General features: G+C 40.7%; 1 protein-coding gene across 1 annotated transcript; it reads right to left on the bottom strand.

The window, feature by feature from the left end:
* Positions 1-567: 567 nt before the first annotated feature.
* PON1 (paraoxonase 1) lies at positions 568-26,722 on the bottom strand. The gene is made up of 9 exons (XM_002818242.4): positions 26,602-26,722; positions 20,166-20,236; positions 18,600-18,655; positions 17,188-17,356; positions 13,454-13,580; positions 10,023-10,223; positions 8,309-8,390; positions 4,247-4,375; positions 568-1,164 (listed from the first exon to the last, which is right to left on the bottom strand). Exons 1-9 carry the CDS (start codon positions 26,673-26,675, stop codon positions 1,006-1,008), a joined length of 1,068 nt encoding a protein of 355 aa, XP_002818288.1. The 5' UTR covers positions 26,676-26,722; the 3' UTR covers positions 568-1,005.
* Between the last annotated feature and the right edge of the window lie 1,125 nt (positions 26,723-27,847).

The raw sequence follows: 27,847 nt of genomic DNA, 5'->3' as shown, positions 1-27,847 counted from the left end.
ATCAGCTTCTATAACAAAATGATAAAGTCATATTTTCTTCCTAGTCATGTCTCAGTAGATAGCCAAAGGGGTTGTTGATCTTTTCTATTTGTTTGTTTACCTTTCTATTATTTTTTTTTTCTTTTCAGCCTCCACAAGTTTAAATATTAAACAAAAACCCATCAGCACTACCACCACCTCAACAACAGTGTAGTCTTTGGGGACACTTTTAGCTTTGCCCAAGTCAATTATGGGATTCATTCTGTATCCAATCATCAAAGTGAACAAACTTCCTTTCACCAAGTCAAAGACACTCTAATGTACAATTTGTGCCAAGATCATAGAGACTCATAATTTTCAGGTGTGACAACACTCCCAAGAATTTTAAGATTTTCCTATGTGTCACTGCAACAGGAGAATTGAAAAAGCAAGAGTACAAGGGGAGTTGGAATAATTCAGGTTAATATTCACTGAGAAAGTCATATATCGAAGGGAAAATGGGAGTAAGTCTGACTGCCATAGTCAGACTTACTATGTGCGTGGAGTAGAGGGGAACATCATAATGCATATGTTTTCTGGCATGTGAACTGGAGTCCCTGGGTGAATACTGGAGTTCTAAAGACACGTGAGCTAACCCTGCTCCCCTGTGTCTTCTGAACAAGACATGGCAAGGCAGCGATACATACATGTGCTTTCAGGCAACACATGTTTTAGGGTAAGTACTTTTGGGGTCACACACTGTTATTTAGTATCTGACAATTGACATAACTGATGTATCCATTTTAGTGAGAAGGATTTTTATGGTAAATGAGGTTTTCAAGTATTCCAAGACTGATTTGATAGTGTATTCTCAAAAAAAAGCCCTACACATCATATCGCTCCCAGTTAAACAGTGCTTTGATGCTTCATGATGTCCACATTTAGGGTAAGCATTCATTGTTCAGCTAAGAACACTGGGTCCTTGGAATATGGCAAGCGGTTGAAATAATGGCCTCAGTTTCTATGGCATGGGTGCAAATCAGTCTGTTAGAGCTCACAGTAAAGAGCTTTGTGAAACACTGTGCCAATCAGCAGTTTCCCTTTGTACACAGAGGCAACTGTACTGCCTTGCAACACTGTGCCATTTTCTGCATAAACCTGTGTCACTTTAGGTTCTTCTGTTAGAATGTTCTGGATTCGAAGCACCTGTGGAAGAAATAACATTGGGTTAATATTTTTGTTAAGTCACTTAAAACAACCTTATGCATAATAGGGTCATCCTCCATAAGAAGCCATATAATCTTATGCAATGAGATAAATCCTATTTTGTTCCAAAATTACACTTAACACACCTGTTTCTTCATTGGAACAGTTGGGTACTGATCTCAAGTGATCTTTAGCAGAGGTGGAGAGTATCTAGACCTACAGGGACGAGGCAGGAAATGCAAATGAGCAGCGCATCCTGGATGTGGGACATTAGGGAGCAGTGGGGATTTCAGTAAATGTGGAGGGAGGAAGCTGTTACTCAGTATGATGGTTAATACTGAGAGTCAACTTGATTGGATTGAAGGATGCAAAGTATTGATCCTGGGTGTGTCTGTGAGGGTGTTGCCAAAGGAGATTAACATTTGAGTCAGTGGGCTGCGAAAGGCAGACTCACCCTTAATCTGGGTGGGCACAATCTAATCAGTTGCCAGCGAATATAAAGCAGGCAGAAAAACATGAAGAGGAGAGACTGGCCTAGCCTCCCAGCCTACATCTTTCTCCCATGCTGATGCTTCCTGCCCTCAAACATCAGACTCCAAATTCTTCAGTTTTGAGACTCAGACTGGCTGTCCTTGCTCCTCAGGCTTGCAGACAGCCTACTGTGGGACCTTGTGATCAGGTAAGTTAATACTTAATAAACCCCCTTTACATATATGTATCTATCCTATTAGTTCTGTCCCTCTAGGGAACCTTGACTAATACACTCAGCAATAGCCAAACTGTTGCCATGCAGTAATTAAGGTCCGTTTTCATGTATTTTCAGGTAAGCCAGGGAACTGGATGTTTACACTTAATTCCTGGTTTTTAAAATGCAGACAAAGAAGAAAAAATGTGGCCCTCAAAAAACCATATCTCTGTACCATACTCATGCGTTCTGAACTTAACCTTCTGTCTCTCAATGTATACGATTTTGTAAGTTCAGTTTCCTTCACTTAATTGAGGAGAAATGTGATTGTATCATTAATAACAGTGTAGTATCATGTTAAGCCAACCATATGAAATAGCCAATATTTGATCATTCTGGCTGTAAAAAATAGCAATAGCATGTGATTCAACTTAGTATGAAAAGCACTACACTGAGGTGGGAGACCTGGGTCATGTCTTGGATCTTCCACTCACATTTGTTTCTCATCTGTAGAATGAAATGGGTGGGACTAGATTATCTCTAAATTCCCCTTCAACTCTAACTTTCTATTATTAAGCCTTTATGATAATATATAATGACTTGAAGAAAGGATATCTACATCACATATGTGACAGACTGTGAAGGCCACTGCGTGGATATAAAAGGGTCTGTTGGAACATTCAAAATGTCCTCTTAAAAACAGCTGGCACCAATGACAGATGTCTTAGGAAATTGCCATAGCATTAACATGTAGTAGTTACAGGGAAATAGTTGATGGTACACCTTGGCTTAGCTAAGCTTCTTGTTAATAAAACTAAATCACTCTTCTAGGGGCAGTGCATTGGATAATGAATTGTTATTACTTTTTGCTATTCCTTTGCAGATCAATCATTAGAAATGAAGTATTTTTTCCAGAACAACAAACCAAGTCCATGCTATAGCAAATGACCCAAGATTACTAAATGAGCTAACAAGCAAGAACAAATTAGAATCTAACATTCTGCTCAGTTCTGAGCACTGAACACTCCACAGCATACATTTCTTCAATTATATTAAACATACTATTCAGCAACCCTAATAGCTAAAAACTAGCAAAAGGCACAAAGGGTTGCCATTAAACATGATCACAATTGTCCTGCAAACCTAGAGATAAAAGGTAAGAGAGCCATAATGTAAATGGAAATACACATTTGGATTTTTTTTTTTTAACGCACGAGATATGGGCTTTAACACTTTTTTTTTCCGGTTGGGCAGGTGAAATGGACTCTTAAAACTGAGCTTTAACAATACACAGCAGTAGACAAATATGTCAAAATGATATCATATATATGATGTAAATAATAAGTATCCTTAGTAGATACTGAAAACTCAGTAAATGTGTAAATACCTATATTGAAGTAGGTTGCAAATTCTTATTTGTACCCCAAATAGTTCACTGAATAAAGACCGTGGACAAAAAATGGGACCTTTGGGTACTGTAACTAAGGTGGAAGATGAGATCTTCTCAGCTAGAATAATTCCAGCTATTTATCTTGCCACCTGCAGGAATATCTAGAGATGCTGGCCAATGTGCTCCAGGACTGGTCCATTGCATGGACCTGTGCGTATATCGCCACACAGGAAGAGGGAGTTGAATAGGAAGGCAGGTAACAAATGAATGATTAAACCATAGCAGTATGGCATCATTATGTTCTTTGAGGATCCCTTAACCAGAGGCCAAGTTCCTCTCAGGCAACCCTCTCCACCCACCACCGTCTACCTGTTCTGGCTTCTGGTATTCATTTCCTCCCTCCCTTGCTAGCCCTGGGGTACTGCATTATAACTCTGTTGATTACCCTACACTGTGTCCACACATTTTGTATATAGTCCTTTGATTAAACTCCCCTCAAATTATCCAATTTAAGTGTGCCATGTGTTTCTTGCCTAGACTGTGACTAAAGCACCCCCAAAAGCCTTCATTTCTGATCATTTGGATCATCTATCCATGTCCCCTCTTTTATTTGCACATAGAATTGAGAATTGGCTGGGCACCGTGGCTCACGCCTGTAATCCCAGCACTTTGGGAGGCCGAGGCAGGTGGATCACAAGGTCAGGAGATCGAGACCATCCTGGCCAACAGGATGAAACCCTGTCTCTACTAAAAAAAATACAAAAAATTAGCAGGGCGTGGTGGCAGACGCCTGTGGTCCCAGCTACTTGGGAGGCTGAGGCAGGAGAATGGCGTGAACCCAGGAGGCGGAGCTTGCAGTAGGCCAAGATCGTGCCACTGCACTCCAGCCTGGGCGACAAAGCGAGACTCTGTCTCAAAAAAGAAAAAAGAATTGAGAATTATGTTTTCAACTGAAAAAACAGTAGCTGGGAATAAAGTCACTTACCTGGTTCATTTTTAAAACTTACCTCTGATGCAGGAGGATTCTCTGAGTCATAGAAGAAGATTTTCATGCCATTGGGATGGCATCCGACCCAAAGGTCTCCTGTCTCAGGATCCACAGATATGTTATCCACGAGGGTATTAAAGTCGAGGGACTTAAAAGATTAAAAACAAGAAAAGAACAAGAAATAAAGTAAAACACAATTGTGATGGAGCAAAATATATCAGAGAAAAGTTGCCTCTTGTCCTTGGTCACCACGCTGCTGCTTCCAAGGATACAATTCTGCCCCATTTCAATAAGACTCACAAAATTCCTCTGACCTTTCATCTATGCTAATATTTTGTCAGTTTCCAGGGCAGAATTGGGTAGGGTGAAGATACAGAAAGCCAAGAAAGACTGTTAAAAGTTAGACAAAATCATTTGTACCAACATCTGTGCATGAACCTAAAACTGAAAAAAAAGAAGTGTTCGGTGAAGCATAAAACAGCTCCTTCTAAAATGGCATGTGCTAATGATATTTTTATAAGCATTCAGAAAACAACCAGGAAATGTAGATTCTTTCTCAGAAGAACATCAATGAAATGTGGACTCTTTAATGGCTAATCATAGGCTGTGCAGCCAGAGAAGAAATGATCACCCAGGGTCTCATTTTTGCTTTGTAGTTGAGGAAAAGTTTGTTCTTTAGTTTCCTGATATTCAACTCCCTGTTCTTCTGCTGTTTATTCTCTAAATATAAGTTGCGAGCATTTGATGACTGCACAGATTGCTGTCGAGGCTTTGTACAAGGATCATAAATAATACCAATGATTCTTAATTCCACCATTCATCATCTTGGCTGCCTTCTACTGGGGAGAAATCCTATCTATTTGTTTACCTCTAATTCTCAGTTGCAGAAATAATATCTACCATGTACCTCAGAGGCCAGCATACCTCAGTGCCCAGAGAACCTGTAAATAACTGGTCATGACTCATTGCAAAAGCCAGAGCATGAGCAGACAGCTGCAGAAAACCAATGTTTCCCTGTGCCTCCTACTCAAAATGAGAGCTGTTCCTCACGTGCCCAAGGAGGGATTAGAGGGCTCAAGCATCATGGTAGAGCCTCAATCTTGCCACCATGCAGAGCCATCAGTCTTTCTTACCCCAGAGACAGGCAAGACAGGTGGCTCCATGCTTTCTCCATCCCTAAACCCCTGTCCATCCCAGTGTCAGCACACCACTCTGATACCATAATGTCTTTAAATGAGGAAAATATTTGTTTCAGGGCTTTGCTCTTATCTTTGGAAGCAGTACAGCCAATTGGTGAATTCCATGGCAGATGAAACCTACTGAGATGAGAGTGGGAGTGGGAGAAGGACACAGAAACCTGGGGTCCCATTCATTCAACACACAATTACTGAGCTCCTACATGAGCTCTGCAAGGAACGCAGCACCTGGAGAGCACCAGGTACCCAGTAGACACAGCTCATGCCATGGAAGTGCTGACAGTCCAGCAGGGAGCCTGTTCTGAGTCCAACAATGAACTCTTTGCCTCGCAAATAAATAATTCCTCTCCATGCTAACTCACGGCAAGACCCCTGCATATCACATCTCACACTCCCACAAAGGCAACTGGAAAAATTTGCATTCCTTGGTTAAGAAAACATAATAAATTATTCTCTTTGGGAAAAACAGAGTATTCTCTGTTAACAAATATTCCAGGTTTTTGCGAATTGAGGTTCATTGAAGTGTGACTAATTCATTGACTAAGTCCTGGAATCTTTTTTTGGAGAGAGGAGAGAATTATTTCCATCGTGGTAAAATATATATAAAATTTGACATTTTAACCATTTTTAGGTGTAAAACTCAGTGGCATTAAGTATATTCACAATGTTGTGCAACCATCATCACCATCCCTCTCCAGAACTTTCAATCAGCCCCAAATAGAAATCCTGTATCCATTAAACAATAGCTCCCTATTCTCTCTCCCAAGTTCCTGGTAATCACCATTCTATTCTATTTTCTGTCTCCATGAATTTGCCTGTTCTAGGTACTTCCTATTAGTAAATCGTACAACATTTATCCTTTTGTGGCTGGCTTATGTCATTTAGCATCATGTTTTCAAGGCTTATCCATGTTGTAGCAGGTATCAGAACTTCATTCCTTTTTTTTTTTTTTTTTTGTTTTGAGATGGAGTTTTGCTCTTGTTGCCCAGGCTGGAGTACAGTGGTGTGCTCTCAGCTCACTGCAACGTCTGCCTCCCGGGTTCAAGTGATTCTCCTGCCTCAGTCTCCCAGGTAGCTGGGATTATAGGCATGTGCCACCACGTCTGGCTAATTTTTTGTATCTTTAGTAGAGACGGGGGTTTCACCATGTTGGCCAGGCTGGTCTTGAACTCTTGACCTCGTTCGTGATCCACCCACCTCAGCCTCCCAAAGTGCTGGGATTACAGGTGTGAGCCACCACAGCCGGCCAAGAACTTCATTCCTTTTTAAGGCTGAATAATATCCGATTGGACATAAACCCATCCACACCTCATCACAAATTTAAGATTAGCCTCAGCTAGTTTATCAAATTACTTGGCACTCTTGGGCATTAATTAACCGATATTAATTAATACGGGCTTTCAAAAGAAAGAATAATGTGACAATTGATGGATAACCTTTTTGGGGTTTTCATGATGGGAGACAGGCATGGTCTGTTGCTGAAATTGGCCTTGCCCTCAATCTCGCCCTGGTGAGAGCAGAGCCTTGACATTCTGTGGTGAATGTATGTTACATTGGGTTCTATTCTCATAAAATTCTTTAACTTTTGTTTTACAGAAATACCTATTGTTAAAACCGCAGCTTGTTTTTTATTCCCTTAGCCAGTATGAGCGTGTGAAATTCCATTTTACTTGAGCTAATACCAAACTAGCCCTGCCAGTGATTTTTAATGTCAAACACGATGTTACATTTGATGTTGCTTTAAGGTAATTTTCTCTGAGTGAGGCCCCTCATGACAGTCTCTCAGATGTGCTGACAGGAACAGTCATACAATTGGAGCTGACAGTGCTTCCTGCAGTGGGCATTTATGGCAGGAAAGCAACGTCTTGTTGTTTTTCAGAGGTACAGGGCTGCTTTCTTAGGGCTCTAGTTTGCTCTTGGTCTCTTTCTCCTCTCCTTTGTGTTTTCATCCCTTTTGACTCCAACCTTCAGATGACCAGAATTGATGGGGGCAGGAGGTGAACCCCTGAAGCATGCCCAGCCCCACCACAGTAATTTAACAAGTATTTGTTAAGTGCCAACTAGGCAATGCGAATTGTACCAGAAGCAAGTAGAAAAACAGCCTGTCCTTTTGGAGCTTACACCCTAGTTGGGGAATCAGGTGATAAAGGGTATGAATAAAATAGAATGGAAAAATAAAGCAGGAAAGGCGAGGGAAAATATGTAGGGGGAGGGAGCAGTTCCAGGTTTCGAAGACCGAGGTGACGTTTTAGTAAAAATGAAAGGAGATGAAGGAGGGGGTCATGGAGATCTGGAGGAAGGTTTCTCCTCCTAGCAGAGGGAATGGTGCCCCGTTCTGAGACAGTGGCAGGAGACGTGGGGCAGGGACACAATGGTTGGAGGTAAAGGCAGAGAGGTGAGGGGCAGCCAGGTCGCCTGGCAGCCATCGTGAGCGCATGGACTTCATAAACATTGTGGAGAGCAGCCCTGCATAAAGTACAATTTGAGGCTATTTCTTGGCTGTTCCATCAACGTAGAGGAAAAAAGAGAAAGAAAAGGGAGCAGAGGGAAGGAAGGTGGAGGAGAGGGAGAACGGGAGAAAGGAAGAAAGGCAGGAAGGGAGGGATGGAAGGAGGATCTGGGAACACAATGCCAAGCTTAAAATTTGCTAGAGCAGAAAGAATGCAAGGTTCACGGGTGAGAGGTGGGGTTTGCTGTTTGCCACTCTGCAGTTGAGTAAAAATGAATAACAAACACATAACCATGCTAATGACTCTTAATAAAGGAGTGAAAAATTGGTTCTCACCCACTCCAATTAAGCAGTCCTTTTTTCTTCACATTTAATTTCACAAATCAATTAGAATCTAATTATCACTCTGCAAACTTACAGTGTTAATACATCTTACCTTCAATGGAGTTAAAGTCCAATTAGCATGCTTTTCATACACATGAATCTTATGAGCCAGCAATTCAGCTATATAGACATACCTTCAAAGAAGAAAGAGCTACATCAAAGTACTAGAAGTAACGCAACTTGAGAGATTAAGATGAAGTTGTAATAAATATTCATAGGGAAGAACTTTGCTTAAGGAATGGAAAATGGAACCCACCTCAAACACACTAAATTCTGAAAGAACTCAGTGAGTTTACAGTGCACAGAGGGGTTTAATCTCTGAAAAGTTGTTTCTGAAGGAGGGGACATAGTTGTCCTTATCAGTATGGAAGGAACTTAGCCCTAACACCAACTTTTAGTATCTGGGAGTAAAATGCATTACAGTGTTTCTCTTTTGGTTTGTCAATTTAGTGTCAAGCCCCATGTTCTACATTTCAGCGGGTAGTGAGTTCTCTCTGGGGAAAGTTGCAGGAAAGCCCTTGGACAACAGCCCCTTGTTTTAATCCAGAGAAAATATGAGAGAAGAAAAGCTGCTTGGCCTGGATTGAGAGAAGTCTTCCTCCTCTTCTGCCCTGAGTGTGGTCCTGACCCTGTGGCTTTAGTCATACCCCACAAAGATCTGGGGTTAGTCTAAGCACTGTGCATCCCCCCAACAAAAAAAAGAAATTACTGCTCAATTATCTTCTATGTTTCGAAAACTGGTCTATGATATGAATAATTAAAAGCTGTCCCTGTCCCTGTTGCTCTCGCTTTCTTTCTTTCTTTTTCTTTTCTTTCTTTCTTTCTTTTTTTTTTTAAACAGAGTCTTGCTCTGTCACCCACGCTGGAGTGCAGTGGTGCAATCTCAGCTCACTGCAACATCCACCTCCCAGGTTCAAGTGATTCTCCTGCCTGGCCTCCCTGGTAGCTGGGATTACAGGAGTGCGCCACCACGCCTGGCTAATTTTTGTATTTTTAGTGGAGATGGGGTTTCGCCATGATGGCCAGGCTAGTCTATGACCTCAGGTGATCCACTCACCTTGGCCTCCCGAAGTGCTAGGATTACAGGCCCGAGCCACCACACCTGCTCCCTGTTGCTTTTTCTAAGCATATGTTACTGACTTTGAAATCCTTGATGATGACACAAGATGAGAAAGGGCATATATATGGATGGATATAGATATTTCATGTATATACCAATGCTACCCAAAATGCAGTCTCCAGACCATTGTTGGTTTGCAAATTGTTTGTTGTAGTTCACCATGAGATAACATTATAAATCAAATACATCACTAAGCACACTGCTTAGTTAAACTGACTTGTTTTTCACAGTAATACTTTCTTGATGAAGGAAGTATTGCCTTGATTTACATTTTGGTACAAATTCCTTATCTTGTCATAAACCTGCACTACTGACGTATGTATACCTGCATACTATTCAACTCATTATACACTCACATCTTTACTCAAAACAAAGCTATTCAGACATACCAAATCTTTATCACAGTTCCCCCTCTTAAAGTGTACTTTCTTTCCAAAAAGGAAATAAAACCAGTATGCTTTCACAATGAAATTTTTGATTTGATAAATTTCACCCCCTGAAAAATTAAGACATTTTATATTTTTCCTAATTTTATCTCACTAGGGTAACAAGTTAAAATGTATCATATTACTTAAAAAAAGAATATATTCCAAGATATCTCCTGAGAATCTGAGTAAATCCACTACATTTCAGAGAGTTCACATACTTGCCATCAGGTGAAATGTTGATTCCATTAGCAAAATCAAATCCTTCTGCCACTACTCGAACTTCACTTGGACTATAGTAAACAACATACGACCATGCTAAACCCAAATACACCTCCCAGGATCGTAAGTAGGAGTCAAGAAAATAGTGATCATTTGTGGCATAAAAGTGCTCAGGTCCCACAGCAACAATATCATTCAAACTGCAATTAAAACATACACACATAATATATAAGGTGAAGGTATTGAACATTATAGGATTATTAACTGGCATTCCTCACTCTCTATTCCTAAAATCAAGATATGGGATGGAGCCTTCGTGCTAGCTATAATGGAACACAATTAATATGAAATTAGTCCTGCCAATACAATCCTTAAAGACAATCATTGGTCTAAGAAATCTGAGGAGGTGATTACAGCACTGTAACATAAAAATCCTATTATAAGTACCTCAAAATAGTGTTACGTCGTGTGTGTGTGTGTGTGTGTGTGTATCTGTGTGTGTCTGTGTGTAAATACACTAAATTCAGTAGAAATTAAATTAGGCCAGAAATCATTGTCAGGGCAAAAATGTGTTCACACATCTGTGCTCACATAGAACTAATTCCCATAAGAAATGGAAAAAATGCTGAACCAGCAGCCCGGATACTTGCATTTTAGTTAAAGCTCTGCTACTATTAGCTGTGTGATCTAAGAAAAATCAATCTTTTCACATGTCAGGATCTCAGTTTCCTTATCTGTGAAAGCAGGATGATAGACTGGTCGATCTTCCAGCCTTAAGATTTCGTGATTCTAAACTGAATGAAATGTCCGTGAACAAGAATGCTCAGAAATAGAATGTTACGGCTTTTTTTTTTTTCCTTTCTGATTAGGATTCTCTGTTACTGAAAATGTAAGATATATGAGTCTATTTTTCTGCTTTAATAGGTACAATAGTGAACACATAAGTGAGTCATTCTTTGCTGATTGAGGTGATGGAAGTTCCCCAGGGCATGATCTGGGAGAAAATTATCTCTGCTCTATTGCAGACGGCGTCATGGCCAGCGCATCAGCTCTGACGCATCTCTGAGCTCTCAGGCAAGTTAGACAGGCATGCAGAGCCTCAGTTTTCTCATCTGTAAAGAGAGGTTAAATGGTATTCTCAAAATCATACAGCTCATTAATAGAAGTCTAAGGGTCAGGATCTTAATTTGTGGAGTTGCAGTGGGAATTACAATGAGACAATGCCTGTTGTGTGCTTTGCAGGGAGCATGACATTCAATAAACCCTCAATCAATGCTAGCCACTATTACGACATGAAAAAAAAAGGTCTCGGAATTTAGGATTAGTCTGGACGGGCTCCAGTCTTAAATCTGCAATCTCATTTTACTCTCTCTTTTTTAAAAGTAAATTTCTGAAATTAGTATGCTGGACTATCATTTGTCTGTTTTTCACAGAAAGGAGCAGAGTGGAATGGTTTACAGCAATAGCTTTTTATTGCTGAAAATTTACTACCCCCAGGTGTAGTAAAATAAGTAAATAAATAACAAATTTTTAAAGGGTAATAGAGTAATAGCTTTGAAATCTGATAGACTTCATTTGAATCCTGACACTGCTTGCTATCCTCATAATGTGGGGCCACAGCATTGTCACTAAATTTTAAGCCACTATTCTGAACCTCTGTTTTCTCTGTATACCTTGAAAGGCTAGAGTAAGAATAAAATGAAATAATGAATGTAAAGGCCTTCGCACCATGCCTGGCATACAGTAAATGACCAATAATAACAGTTGTGATATATGAATAATAACAGGTTTAAATTATAATAGATTTAGTAATTGGAATATTAATGTTATTAAAAAACCATAAAATACAAAGAAGAAAATGCACACAGCTAATCCTTGGATTGAGGGAGCAGAACTCTAGTTAATTATGGCACCGTGGTTATTTTCAGTCTCCTTCTATGCTGCCTAAGACCAATATTTTTGCAACTGGCTCAAGAAAAAAATGCTTCAACCCGGTAACTTAGACAAATCTGAGATTTCCAAGATTAAATGTTAAAACACATAATTTTTTTCACTATTTTGTAGCGGTTTAAAGAACCAGCTCTGAACTCATGTTACCAGGATTAGAATCACAGCTGCACCATTTACTGATGATGTCATCTGGGGAAACAACAATTACTCCAGGCCTCAACTTTTTAAAAATCCAAAATGGATATAATAATAACACCTAATTCAGAAGGTATTTGTAAAACATCGATAAAATAATCTGTTTGAATTAGTTAGTGTAGCACCTGACTTACAGAGAAACACATTTATTAGTGTTATTATCATTTGCCCAGCTTCTCCATTCTACGTACTTTTCCCTACTTTAAATCTTGGTGTTCTTCACATTCTCCACTCAGTGACCTTATTCTCTCTCCAAAATATATTTGTTAAATGAATGCATGAATAAATTCTTCCACCAGAAGCTGTTCTCTGAACTTTTACTCATCTTGGGGCAGAAGATGACCTGAGCTGGGGTTCCTACTTGGCCACTAGTGAGTTGATTGGCCCTCATCCAGTAACTCAATTTCTCTCCAATCTCATTTTCCTCATCCTCAAACCACCAGATAAGAAAGAAGAAGAAGGGGTCCTGGTAACACAGAGTGCACACTACATACCAGGCCCTTAGCTAGGTACCTGCAAAGAGTACAAATCTAGATTTACAAATATGGAGGTAGTCAAATGCTGTACATAAATTATATAAAAATAGGTCGGGATTCTATAAAATCATAATCAGTTGGAGGTAAATGTTTCAGAAGATAGTGTCAGATTGTTCTCTTAAATCCGTCACTGGCCTTACAAGCCAAATCTTCATAGGGCTTGTGAGGAAGTTGACTGAGATTGGAGATCCTTGAGTGTTTTATTTCACCATATGTTACGTGAACAAGGTGCCTAGGGTGGAATTGAGTGTTACCACAGATCTGCTATTGCATAAATTTTGTGTAATCAAACAGCAGCGGAGGCAGTATAAGGAGGTCTTAGATGCACTTGATTCAGGGTCTCCCCTTGGGCCTGTGTTTCTAATTCATGGAAACATCTAAGAGTCTACTTTTTAATATAAATAAATAATCTCATGATGTCAAATTTATCTATGAAGGCTGTTTGGGTTTGAAATACTAAGTCTGGTTCTGAAGAACAGAAGGATTTTTTTCCTGATAATAGCTTGAATGGAGATGCTGAGGCCAGGAGCCAGCGTCCAACCAGCTCGGGAAACGAGAGGAAAAGAATGGGCCATCTCTGAGGGGCTTGAGTCCTCAAAAGGTTCTTCAGAAGAGCATGCAGAGGAGTTTGTGATCATTAGAAATGAGAGTTGAACAGCCATACCTACTCTGGCCAAAAGGAAAAACTAAAAGTGGATTAACTATCCACTATAGCTAAAGGAAAATAGAAATGTGATATATCTCAGTACTTAGGCAGAAGTTTATGTCTGATGGTTTTCAGATGCAAAAGCGATTTTTCTTCTTCTTGAAATTTAAATAACTCCACTGTGGACTTGGCATCTGGATGGTTCACCACCAGGAGGTACATGGCATTATCTGAGAGGAGATTAAAAACAAAAACGAAACATTAACTGAGCTCTCACTGTCAGCGCTCTCTCCAAAAACCAATTTCAACCCACCTCCAGCTAGTAGTTAGGATGTCAGGCAGATGGAATATTTTCATCTCTTTGTAGAGAGAAGCATTTGTGATTGCTCCTGTTCCAAACCAAAGTGGCTCAAGGAAGAACCAGTGACAGTCTCTGAAAACTCAAAACTCCACAGGAGAAAAAAAAATTCTCAAGAATGAGTATCACTGACACTAAAACTCCAAGGAACCCTTTAAGTTTTCCAGTTCAAATGGTCTCCACGAGATGCACAGTTGCGATGAAAGGGATAAAAACCATGGGAACTCCCAATATGAGAAGGTGTGATCAGGTGTAATTTTTACAGTGTGAGGTGATAAATTCCATAGAAGAACATCTGAGAAATAGTAGGAAACAAACAGAAGCAGCTTCCTTGGGTCAGTGGGACTTTAAGAACACAAAGGCGACCAGTCTAAGTGGTCAAGAATGTGTGATCAGAGTTGGCAAGTAAAAGTTAGATTATGGTCTTTGCCTTAAGAAAGAGTAGGTCTTTTGAAACCTCTGACATGATCAAATTGGCGTTTTTGTTTTGTTTTGTTTTGTTTTTGAGACGTAGTTTCACTCTTGTTGCCCGGGCTGGAGTGCAATGGTGCCATCTTGGCTCACTGCAACCTCCGCCTCCCAGGTTCAAGCGATTCTCCTGCCTCAGCGTCCCAAGTAGCTGGGATTACAGGCACCCACCACCAAGCCTGGCTAATTTTTGTGTTTTTAGTAGAGATGGGGTTTCACCATGTTAAGATGCAAAATTTGGCAGGTTGAATTGAGAAGATTTGAACAGAGAAAGCTGCTAAGATGATTTTCATTACCCCATTCAGCAAACAAGTGTTTAATTTATTTTAGTTGGTGTTAAATGCTACAAAGGAAAAATACAACAGGATAAAAGAATAGAGAGTAATGATGTATTATCTTCATGGGATTCAGGCATGTTCTCTCTGATGAGGGGATGTTAGAGCAAAAACATAAGTGAAATAAGAGAACGAATAATGTGGATACCTAGGGAAAGAGCATTCCAGGCTGAGGGGAGAAAGTGTGCAAAGGCCCCGGGGCAGAACTTCCTGGACATATTCACTTAATTGTGAGGTTGCGCTGGGAGCAGAGTGAAGGCAAGAGAGAGTGGGAGAGTGAGAGGGCTGAAGCCACAGGGAGCCAGAATCGGTCTTGTTAGGGCTTAAGGTGAAGATCCAAGCTTTGCTCACTGGGGGATTTGAACCAAGGAGTAACATGAGCTGAGGCTACAGCAGTAATCCAGCAATGTGGAGAGAAAGAACTGGACCAAGAGGATGCCACTGGCAATAAAAGGCAGGAAAGGTCATGAGAGGCATTTGACAGGAAGAATCCAAAGGCCCTGAATACAGCTGAGGAAGGAGGGTGTTGGAAATCAAATTCAAGTGAGGATTAAAACCTGAATTCACATTTTGTGCAGTGGATTCTACTTCTAGAAATGTATCCTAAGGATAGAGTCACAGAAAACACATGTGTGAGAATGTTTACTTTGGCATTGTTTGCAATGAGCATAAAGGTGGGAACAACCTAAATATTTGTTAGCAGATGAGCTATATTACGGTGCTCCCACACAACTGAATCCCGAACCGCCTTGGCAAAGCAGCTGCAAATGTGCTGTATATAAAGGAGTCCATGATGTAGTGTTTAATGCAGAAGCAATTTATAGAAGGGGTTGTGTAATATTACCTCATTTTTATTTTAAAAATTATCCACACATCAAACACTATATTTCTTTGCACTTAAAAATATTTTTAAAATAAAACATAATGGTGATGAATGGATGGATGAGTGGAGCATCCATTGAAAGGGATATATATATGTGTATATATGTATATATATGTGTGTGTGTGCGTATCTCACATGGGGAAGAGAAGGAAAGATAAAAGGATGGGAAATCATTTTCAACATTTTGAGTTTAAAGTGTCTATAGGAAAGGAATCCAAATAGAAGGGTCTAGTAAACACCTGCGGCATTAAAAATGAAGGGCTAATGAAAAGAATAATAATAATAATACCCCTATTTGGGGATATCCTCCTAGAAAGCAGGCAGTGTGACACTGGCTTGAAAGTTCTAAAATAGAGAAAATATAGAGGAAGTAAAAGATCAAACCTCTGGGGTAGTGCTTAGGGAAGTAGCAATGAGTGACAAAACAATGAATTCGGGAGAAAACCTGTAGTAGGATGAGAACTGGAACAGCTAGGTGCACTGCAGTATCAGGGAAGAGCAAGTTTTTTGAATGAGAAAATGGTGAACAGCATAAAAGGAGGTGAAGAAGGCTGGGCGCGGTGGCTCACACCTGTAATCCCAGCACTTTGGGAGGCCGAGGTGGGAGGATTGCCTGAGCTCAGGAGTTCGAGACCAGCCTGGGCAACATGGTGAAACCCCCATCTCTACTAAAATACAAAAAATTAGCCAGGCATGGCGGCATGCGCCTGTGGTCCCCCCTACTCGGGAGGCTGAAGCAGGAGAATTGCTTGAACCCGGGAGGTAGAGGTTTCAGTGAGCCAAATTGCACCACTGCACTCCAGCCTGGGAGAGAGCAAGACTCCATCTCAAAAACAAAACAAAACAAAAAACAAAAGAAGGTGAAGGAAGGAAGGAAGGGAAGAGGGAAGGAAGGAGAGGGAGGAAGGGAAGAGAGGAGATTTGTTAATAGGAACATCACTGATGATTCTCAAGGTAGCAATTTTAGCCAACCACAGTGGGGAAAGTCCAGAAGAGGAACTGAATGAGGGATCGTCTGATGATGAAATGGAGGTAATGGGTATAAACGTGGTTCTTAACCCTAGCCTGACATTTATATCAACTGAACAACTTTTAACAAGTACTGTGATCCAGGCCTCCCTCAGACTAACGGAATTGGAATCTGTCGAGCTGGGGGCTGGGCATCGAGTCTTTTTAAACTCTTGAGGTGCTACCATTGTGCAACTGGGGCTGAAAATTAATACAGAGACAAGGAAGTGACAGCAAATAGAAAGGGAGAAATGGGGTAAAGACATAAAGGATGACACCAAGTTATGTTGAAAGGGACCAACATGCAGAAGAGCATTTTGAACACAGAACAGAGGAACCAGCAGACGGGAGGCACTGAAAGTGATGAGACCGGCAGAAAGCTGACCATGGTGACTTTCTGTCACTGGACCTATAGGTTACAGATGCCTTGGGTTAGAAAAATCTGTTCCTGTAAATGCCTGAGTCTTGAAAATTGTTTAAAATGGAAAAGCTATAATGATCACGGCTGGATATTATCATTATGGTAATTATAGGGGTAATGTGAATGTTAATATTTTACAAAATAAGGTGCTTTACAAATCTTAAATATTTTAGCATTCTCAAGTATTTAGGTGGTTTTACTATAAAGTTCAATTAACATAGAGGGTAAGTTTAAAACCCAGAGTAAGAACATTATTCATGATTATGCTTTGTTTGAATGAGAAAAAATAATTCATTTGTTGGCATGTTTTTCTGTTTTTGTTTTAAGTTTGCTTTTGATTTTAATAAATAGTAAATATTGTTACCTTCATCTGTGAATGTGCTAATCCCATGAGGGTTAAATGAAGATAAATCAAATTTACTTCCAGTGATCCCCAATTCCAACACTGTTGGATCTTCTTCATTCAGGTCCATCAGAAGTATTTTTCCAGGACTGTTGGGGTTGAAGCTCTTTATTCCAGGATATTTTAATCCCTTATAAACCACGGAGAAGAAAAATCAAGCACAATACCACTACTTCAAATGCTAATAGAGGCGCTGCATGGCCCATGGGTTCGTGTTGACTGCTCCAAACCACAAGGCTAGCCAGATGGCCACATAGGAAGCCTCTTAGTTAGCTTGTGTGATGGGTCCCCAGGAGAAGTCTTCTGGAAGCCACATGCTCCACTAGGCCACCCCACACAAACCCTTTCATCCTCTGCAGCAAAGTCATATGTGCCCCACACTACAGCTTCCAGCCCACGAGAAAGATCAAAAATGGAAGAGCAGACCAAAGAGGCAACTAATAATAGTCTTCAATGATATAAGCAAGGAATACAGAGAGAATATTGCTTATGGCTTTTAAACTGTTCCCTGGTAGGTCCTTGGAAGCATCTCAAAGACAGAGGTTTAGTGGTCCAGAGGAACTACTCCTTTCTTAGCCTTCAATCAAAACAGCAAAGCTGTTATTTTATATATTGTGTTCCCATATAAGATTTTGCTTGAAATACACCTTATGTTGCTCAAGAAAGTTTGCAAGACATTGCTTTGCAGGATGAGTAGTCTACCATCTTTGTAAGAGAAAACTGGACTAAGTAAATTACAAGGGGTAGCAAAGGTTTTTAAATGGCTGGATGATTGTCTATTGTTTCCTATCAACTCTGTTATGTTATGATCCCTAGGCCAGATGGTGGACTTCTTTTGTTTTGCACTATATCAGCTACCATAGCGATCTATATGCAGGAGAGTTTCAGCAAATATGGTGGATTCTCTCTTCAAAGCTTGGGAATTTGGAATTGGGACCTATCAACAATTTTAAATTAAAGGGCTTATTCTGAAATTTGTTTAAAAATGTGAAAGTTGAAATGACATGTGAAGTAGTATACATTAAATGTATATTTAATTTAGCAAATATTTGAATATGGCAATTTTAAGTGCTTAGGGAATAGACAATTGAGGGGAAAACAATTCTTGAATACACTGAACTCACAAAAAAATTGCTGCAACAGAAGCTAAGGTAATATGATTCAATGTAGACCGAAGAACACAAATATGCATAGAACACGCACGATCATAATTATAGCACAAGTGTAAATGCATACACAATTTGTCTTTTAAACCATGACTGTTCATTTTATTTGAAAGTGGGCATGGGTATACAGAAAGCCTAAGTGAAAGACTTAAACTGCCAGTCCTAGAAAACGTTCTAGAACACAGAAAAGTGAAAGAAAACACTCACAGAGCTAATGAAAGCCAGTCCATTAGGCAGTATCTCCAAGTCTTCAGAGCCAGTTTCTGCCAGAAAAGAGAACAGAAAGTACAGGTTGTTTCATATTATTGCAGGAAGTGGATCCATTTCTTCATCACACCTCACTTGAAACTGGGGCTATACATTACTCTTCTTTAATAGGTTCAGAATAATTCAGTCTTTCATTTATTCAAATTGATGAATGCGATTATATGGAAATTAAAAATATATTAATATCATTAACAAGTTTAATTAAAATTTACACTTAGTATATTTGTTTTAAATTGATGGACTAGAGCTTTTTCCTCAAAGACTGAATCCTCTTAAAGCGCATGGAAATTCACAAAATGTACAAAAGCCATGATTATTTGAAAAGAATTTGTTGTTTTCTAAACATACAAGGTAAATTACAAATAGATGTTGATACTTAATAGTTCCAAATCAAACCCTTGGAAAGCCATAATGAAGATATAAGCAAATTCCAAATAGTTGAGTTAAAATGGGGATACATTTTAGGTGATCAAGAATATGAATTTTTACTACTAATTATAAACATCAGTTAAATATTACTGTCTTCAAGTTAGTTATACTTTAAGTACATGTAAATTTTTAACATTTCAATTTATCTAGAGAAAAATGAACTATTTGATAGGTATTTATACACTTAGTGGAAAGTTTGCTTTTCAAAAACCCAGTGATATTTGATATCAATATCATATTTTTCTAGAAAACAATTGAACCATAAGATATCTAGTGAAATTTAGTGGTACTAAGTCATCTGGTCTAGCCTCCTGAGCCTTAATCAACTTACATGAATAATTCTAAAAGAACAAAAAAAAAAAAAAAAAAAAAAGAAACACCCAAAGCACACAAAAGCATGATCTCAAACCAATTGTCCTCAAATAACAAAGCTGGTTGGTTGGAACCAGCTGGAGAGTTGAGCCCGGGGACTCTCCTTGTTGGTTGCCTCCCAGCTGCTATTCTCCTACCCTTTTATCTCTGCTGACAGGGCCTGCCTCCCACATTGGAGGCTCGATAATTACTTTCCCAGCATCCTTTGCAGCTAGGGCACCAGCCTGTCCTCCAGCTCTGACAAATAAGATCTAAGGGGAAATCTGCTGAGAGCTTTTGGAAAAAATTTTCCTCTCCAATATCAAAAGAGAGATGTGTAAGGAGAAGCCTTGCGGTAATTGCAAAGTGCTGTCAGAGCCTTTCTAAAAAAAAGTTACCTTTATTCACTGCTTTATCTGGCTCTCCCTCCCCTCTTCTGCCATCCCCTCAGGTTAGATTACCATGGAATCAAACATTATTCTATTTTTCTTTTTTCTTTTTTTGGTCTATTGATCAAACAAAAACAAACAACCAAAACTGCCAACACCTTGGCAATATGTTGGTGAAGTCAAAAGTCAAACAACATGGTATTTATCATTAACTACCACTGACTCTCCTGATTCAAAATTTTATTTTTGGACAGAATTAAACAGGCACATTAATCACATAAAGAGCAAAAAAATACCAGAAGTTCAAATGAGACCCTTCTTCCTCTCACATACATACCGATTCCTTTAACTAAATTACAGTTAGGAAGTTCTATGGGTTGTACCTCTCGGAGAGCATTAAGTCGTGTTCTGTGGGGGAGAAAGAAATAAAACACACACAAAACTATTCAGAAATTATAATAAGTTGCAAAGGTAGGCAGCCCACAAAGTTCTCCTTCACTGTACTTTGCCTGAGTTTCAACTCCAGAGTTTTTCCTGCAATTTTTCCAGGCAAGGCCAGGGCAAGACAAGTGGGGAACTCTGGGTATAATATTTAGTTTTTATTTAGCAGAGGTGGATAGGTACACATAAGAGGTACATAATATCCTCACCAGGGCTCTGTGTACTTTGGCAGGAATAGGAGCAATTTCATCAGTGTGTAAGGACTCTTAGGTGGAAAGTCCAGGTAAATGGCAACATGGTTCCAGTTTATTCCATTGATGTTTTAGAGTTGCTGACGGATGGGCTGCCTCCTACTCATCTGCCCAATCTGACTCCAAGCCTGGACTGGGCATCTGCTTTGTGATGTAGCGCTTGAAAAATACAGGTACGTTGAAAGGATTTGTAACTTCAGAAAATCATACATAAGGCCTGCATGTAAAAAGGCATTTCACACACAGAGGTGCACTCACACACATACACAGGAGCGACTTATTAGATATGAGTGCATAAACACCATGGAAAACGTCTGAGTAAAGGACAAAGGAAAAATGAACAGATGTGAGAGGGAAGTACCAGCCGGCTGCCTGAGCAGAGCGAAGTTACTGATGCTGCATTTGAAAGAAACAGACAACGTTAGTACAACCAAGAGATTTAAACAATAAACTTTTTTTTTTTTTTTTTTTTAGAGAACTAGCGATACAGTATTGTCATAGCAAGTAGTGACAATTATCCAAATATCCCTAGAAATCTTATCTGGCTTCAGATAGGCTAAGAAATTTACTTGTCCTCCTGATGACTTGAACTCACAGGAGGAGGATGGGCTACAGGGGGAACAGACACGCTAGATAAAATTCTTACCGACGTGGTACAAAATGATAGGAATTTGGGGGCGATTGATCTTTCATTTATTCATTCAGAAAAAAATGAGTACATTTCTACCATCAGGCCACTGGCTATCATTTTCACTGTCTAAGAAAATGTGACCTAAGAGGCAAGGAGTGCCTCTTAGTAATCTGCTTTGTAAAAGTGCCACAGTTTGTCCCAATGCACAACCAGAGTAAAGAGCCACCAGTCTAGGTACTAGAAATACAGAGATGAATGAATAGATGATGAAGGCTTGGACTGTGAGGAGACTGTGGTTTCCTAATTGATGGTTGTGAACTTAGAAAGCAGGCTTCAAAGGAAAGTTGGAATCTGTCCCATAACCTAAGAAATGGAAAGGTATTTCCAGAATGGAAATCTGACATTATAATTGCAAATATTCACAATAAGGAAATAAAAGGGGAAGTGATAAAGCAGTGGCTTACAAACTTTTTAGACAGAGACTCACATTAGGAAAAGCATTTTATATGGCGCAAACACCCAGCACATGCACACACATACACACACACATCTACATCTGAATCAAGCTTCACAAAACAATACTCGTCCTAATCTGTGTCATACATTAATAACTTTTCTGTTCAATTCTGTTGTATTTATTTTAAAATGTTGGTAATTATTTATTAAATTGACTTTGTTACCCATCATTTGAAAAAACTCTGGTCTAGGGAAAGTGTAGTGAATATTTGTAGCATGCCCTCAAGGAACCAAAGGGCAGGTACAAGATGTTAAGGGTGATGGTCACAACCGAGGACAACACAAAGACTGGCATGGAAGGAGAGATTCAAGGACGTAAAATCACTGAATGGGCCAAGACTTGTGAAAAACACCAAGGATAGTCAAATTCACTTTTCTTAGACTCAAAACCACTTGGGAAGAATACTCACGCTGCCTGACTCACAAGGGTCACTAAACATATGGGTTCACAAAAGATGGAGAAAGGCAGAATTGGTCAGCTCCTATTCTAATTCAGGCTTCTCTCTCATAGAAGATGAGCTCTAGCCTGGAAAAGGTAGAATAATCACTGTTAAAGGGAACCCGGGGTGGGCAAGGAGGCATTAAGTCAGCACCTGTTGATTTGGCCCAAACATGTCATATCTCAATTTGTGGCCCAAACATGTCATATCTCAACAGGACAATCATTGCTACTACAGTTCAGGTACCGTATATGCCCTCGTTTAATCCTCAAACACCTCCGTGAGGTGTTATTTTCCCTAAGTTATAGTTGACCAAGATTAAGTGGCTTTCTAAGACCACAGAGTTATAAAGTGGCTGAGCAGGGATTGGAATTCAAGTATGAACACAAAGCTCACATTTAGCTCTCTGACCAGGCAAAATCTACAGAAAACACTGCTTAACAGCTGGAAGATGCACCTGAAAATTGACCCACCTGTGTTACTGTCATCCAACTCATATTTTTTCTACCTCGTTTTCTTTCTTTCTTTCTTTTTTTTTTTTTTTTTTGAGACAGAGTCTTATTCTGTCACCCAGGCTGGAGTGCAGTGGCACAATATCGGCTCACCGCAACCTCCACCTCCCAGGTTCAAGCAATTCTCCTGCCTCAGCCTCCTGAGTAGCTGGGATTACAGCGCCTGCCACCATATCTGGCTAATTTTTGTATATATTTAGTAAAGACGGGGTTTCACCATTTGGGCCAGGCTGGTCTTGAACTCCTGACCTTGTGATCCACTCGCCTCGGCCTCCCAAAGTGCTGGGATTACAGGTGTGAGCCACCGCACCCGGCCCTCATTTTCAATTTATTAGGAAATATCTTGTCAAAGGCTTAAGTCCAAATGTTCTGGGCCTAAGAGATAAGGGTCAATGTCTGAGATATATCCCTGATTCACTAGACTCTGAACTCTGTGCAGAAACCATACAGCCTTTGCTGTGAACTTGTCTGCTTTGTGTTGCTCTAAAGGAACATCTGAGGATGAGCAACTGATAAAGAGAAAAGGTTTATTTGGCTTATTATTCTGGATGGTTAGAAAGTTCAAGATTGGGTATCTGCATCTGGTGATGGGCTCTGGCTGCTTCCACTCATGGAAGAAGATGAAGAGGAGCCAGGACTCACAGAGATCACGGGATGAGAGAGGATGTAAGAGAGGGGAGAGGTACCATGCTCTTTTCAATCAACCGAAAAGAATAGAGTGAGAATTCACTCACTCCTAAGGAAGGCATTAATCTATTCATGAAGGATCCATCTTCATGACCCAAACATCTCCCATTGGGCCCCACCTCCAACATTAGAGATCAAATATGAGGTTTGGAGAGGACGAACATCCAAACCAAAGCAGAAGTATTCGGTGAAAATACATGCTGGCTGCTCGCAGAAGAAAGCAGAGATCTTTGCCTAGGAATTAAGAAATCCATATCCATTCTCAAACTCTTCTTGGGGCCAAATTCACTCTTATCAGTCTCTTTTCTGCTACTACACACGCCTCATTCATTCAAATTCCTTTTCATGGCCTACTATGTGCCAAGCCCCAATAAGGGCTCTCACACATACTTCCTCATTTAATCTTTTTAGCCACCTTTGAGAAAAAGATGAATATTTACCCTGTTTTGTAAGTAACGAAATGGAGGCACTGACAGGCTGAGTAATTTGCATGTGGTTGCTTATTTAAGAGGGTACAGTTGGGATTTGAAATTAGGTGTCATGATACTAAGGACTCTTCCCTGTATCTCTTTCATACCTCTTTTTATTTGCTCACACTTTTCCCTTCACCTAGAATGCTCTTTAGCCTGTTACCTACTGGGAAGACCCCTACTCATGATGCTTTGTAGCTTCTCCAGTCTTCTGCATTGGGATTAATAACTCCTTAGTTTACCCTCAGGAACCTTCACATATACATCTGTCAACTTTCTTACCATAGTTGTCATAGTTGTCAGTTTCACAGCTGTCAGTTTTTGTTCTTTTGCTCCCAGTAGACTTTAAAATCGGTAAGTGAATACTGCATCCTATTCATTCCTATAACCTCCAGCAGAAACACAACATTTGCAAAGAGAAGGTACTCTGCAGATGTCCACTGAAGTGTTTTGTGGAGATACTAGGCAAGTACATCGGACTGAGAAGATGGTGTTGGTTGCATTCATAGGGGAGACTGGAGGGTTGGAGGATTATTTGTCCTTATCTCAGACTTTCAATGAGGTATGATTATAATACATATTCAAGTATCACTCTAGATTTTTGAGATCACATATGACAGCTATAAAAGCTAACATCTACAGGACACCTGCTATATGCCTGATTTATATATATATATGTACTTGGTTTTATTTGTATGTTTTATATAAATATAAGTATAGCATATATGTGTGTGTGTGTGTGTGTGTGTATATATATATATATATATATATATATGTATGCTGTAATATGTATTATTATCCCCTAATTTTCAGGTGGAGAAACAGGCTGGAACTTTTCTGGAATAAAGTGGTAAAATAACTTGAAAGTTGCAGAAATGAGATCTAACCCAGCTCATCAGGAATCCACCACTACTCTCTTCCCACAACTGTGTGTTGCCTACAGTAAGCACGGAATGGCAGAAATGCATTGAGAGGCCCAACGTTAGCTTTGTGGTTTCCTTCTGAGAAGGGAAACTCAGTGGACTCACGTATTGCAATTGGCAATGTAGGGACAAGGAAGTTGCCATACAGATGCTGCAAATTTCCACAGCCCAAGTTGGGGTAGGGGAGGGGAGCTGTTTCTACCATCATCCAAGGCATTCCCTGGACATGTGCAGCACATACAGCCAACTACAAATGTGGGAGACTCGTGGGTGGGAGACTCGTGGTCTAGGGGAACTCTCTCAGTTATTTTCTCTGTGCTGCTCCCACCTGGGAAACTCAGAAATCTCTTGAGGCATCCCTTGTGTGCTTCCTTAAGTTCCCTCCAGCCCAGACATATATAGCTTCCTGTGAGCCTCACACACATACACTCGAAGTCTGAAGAAAAAGGTATGCATCTACCCTGGGGATTTGGCTTGCTCCTGATGCAAGCCTCATGATATCATCATGATATCATCTCTTGCCTTCTCTCCCTGGGGCAGAATCATGATCTCTAATCCCCCAGGGAGTTTGTTCAATGACGCTGGTTCTGATTCAATAGTGAGGGGTAGGGCTTGAGATTCTGCCTGTGCAGGGAGCCCCTAGGTGACACTCAGGCATCTGGTCCCCAGACCCAGTTGAGTAGCTAGGTTTTAGGGGTTTCCAACAGTGGGTACAATTTCCCTTCCTTCCTCTGTCTGGGCCACTCCAGGAGGCTCAGCAACCCATCCTTTATCTATATATTTTTATCTATACCTATAATCTCCTTTGGCAGCCACCAGCACTGTGATTAATAAAAACTCACAAACTGTAGTTTTTACATGATTTAAAAGCCAAGAATACCAACTGCTTCTTACTTTCTTTCTGCACCCTGTAACTTAAAAAAATTAGAAAAACCTTCACAATAAATAGTAAAAACCCATTCTGAATGTAAGCTTCTAATTAGTCCATAAGCTCATATAATTTTTTTATATTTAATTTTTATTAGGTTTTACTTTAAAGTAAATAAGGCATTGTTGACTAAGCTTTAGAGACTAGGATGATCTCTAGACTTTGAACTCCTATTAAAAGTTATGAAACTTTTGATACATTCTTAAAATATCTCCACCCCCCTTGTATAGCACTTAACCCTTTATTAAATACTTTAAAGGGAAGCAGGGAACTAACATTGATTGAATAGCTACTCTGTGGCAGTCAGTGTGTATTACTATTTCCAATTTACTGAAGCAGCTAAGGTTAGAGATGTAAAGTGATTTGCCCAAAATCCCATACTCACGGGGCAGAGCTAAGCCCCAGGACATCAGATGCTGGCTCTAGGGTTCCCTTTTCCCCGCCTGCCCCCACTGAAGCAAGCCATCACAGCACACGTTAGCTCCCACCTGCTCGGGTCCACAAGCAGTTTTGCTGTGGCCCTCAGTAGCCTCAATTTGAGAATCTTCAAGCCTGGAAGGTTTGCCAGGGCCAGGCAGTCAAGGCGCAGAAGCGACGGGGGCTCCTTTCTCTAATACACAAAATATCAAGAGAACCCCCGGCCTGGTGTTTGTTTCTTTCCGGGTTGAGAAGTGAATCTGTAGCCAGGGCACACAAATCTTCATGAAAAATTAATTCGTGTATGCTGACAACCTGGGCACTCACACCCCTGGCAATTGCCTCCTTATCCCATGTCTCAGGCCATGAGCAAGAGTTTGTTTTCAAGTGACACATGACGGCTGGACAAACATTTATGAAACCTCCGCAGAGTGTGCATCTAGGCACCTGCTTGTAAATGTTCTGTTAACAGCCTGGACCCAACTTTCTGGGGGCTCGTGGAGCTGGCAGGGAGTGAGGAGGACGAAGGCTGCAGCCCTCACCACAACCCAACTTACTGGTAAGAAGACTGGTGGTTCCTGAAGAGTGCCAGTCCCATCCCCAAGAGGGTGAGCGAAATCAGCTTCGCCATGGTCGGGGATAGACAAAGGGATCGATGGGCGCAGACACCGACGGGCTAGGAGGCTCTGCCTGCCTGCAGCCGCAGCTCCGCTGGGGCAGCGCCGATTGGCCCGCCCCGCCCCTCCCCGCCGGGTCCGCAGCTAGCTGGGCCGACCAGGTGCACAGAAGGCGCGGCTTGCGGTCAGCCCCCACCGCAGGAGCCGAGCACTTTAAGCCAAACGCCCCATTTTGCTCCTTCCAACTGTAAAGAGAGAAGACCGAGAATAGGTGCCTAGTCCGGTCGCGGAGGGGAAATCAAAATAGCTGAAGTAAATTGCCATGGGAAAGGACAGTCAAGCTTTAGTGAGCACTCACTTTGTGCCATCCCAGTCCTTGCGGCTCAGAGAGATTCAGTAGCTTGATCATGGTGACAGCCAAAAAGGTGCGGAAGAGTGGGCTGTAGTAGGAACCCCTAAGATCTAACTGTTCTTACCAGGCTACTACTCTGTGTCACCTTCCAACATCTGGATTTCAAGCATCTTTCTCTCAACACCACTCTGACTTTAGAGTTCACTCAAGTACATCCCCCACACAGCTCATTCATTTCCTCATGCAGTTGACATTTATTGAGTACCTACTATGTGCCAGGCGCTCTTCTAGATGCTACAGAACAGGACAAAACGTCTTCCTCAAGCTTACGTTCATTCCAATGGGGGGAGTCAATTGAGAAATCAGCAAAACATGTCACTGTGGCATATATAATGCTCTAGGTGATGCATATGTGTGTTATGGATATGCACATATGTTATGGAGAAAACACATAAGGCAAGAAAGGGGATAAGGAATACACTCTGCTTAAGAACAGGCAGTCAGAGAAGTTCTCACTGATAAGGGGGCATTTGAGTAAAGACCCAAAGGAGGTGCCTCTGTACAACCATGTCTCTCTTCTCTGCTGTCTGCTGTTACTATGAATGATTTGCTCCATGTCTCTTTCCTTCTCAAGGCTTTTGGTCCCAGTTATACCTTCTCTCTTCTGCAATATCTGTCCTTTCATCTCTTCTGGAATATTGCCAGCCAATACCAACATGCTTTACTTATCACCTTTAGTTTTCTGGGGGGAAGCTTCTTTGGCCTCACATTGTAACTATTGCCCTCTCTCTCTGCTCCTTCTGAACACTTGCTCTTAAGCCTTGAGCTACTATG

The sequence above is a fragment of the Pongo abelii genome, chromosome 6 (assembly GCF_028885655.2).
Source record: "Pongo abelii isolate AG06213 chromosome 6, NHGRI_mPonAbe1-v2.0_pri, whole genome shotgun sequence".
Classification (NCBI taxonomy): domain Eukaryota; kingdom Metazoa; phylum Chordata; class Mammalia; order Primates; family Hominidae; genus Pongo; species Pongo abelii.
The sequence above is the reverse complement of the archived record's forward strand: the minus strand, read 5'-3'. Positions and strand labels throughout refer to the sequence as shown.

Coding starts and splice junctions, on each gene's coding strand:
- PON1 (XM_002818242.4), bottom strand. CDS start 26,675: ATGGCGAAGCTGATTTCGCTCACCCTCTTGGGGATGGGACTGGCACTC. Junction 18,656..20,165: donor TAATTTAGTTAAAGGAATCG/GTATGTATGTGA, acceptor CTTTTCTGGCAG/AAACTGGCTCTGAAGACTTG. Junction 13,581..17,187: donor TAGCACATTCACAGATGAAG/GTAACAATATTT, acceptor ATCTCCTCTCAG/ATAATGCCATGTACCTCCTG.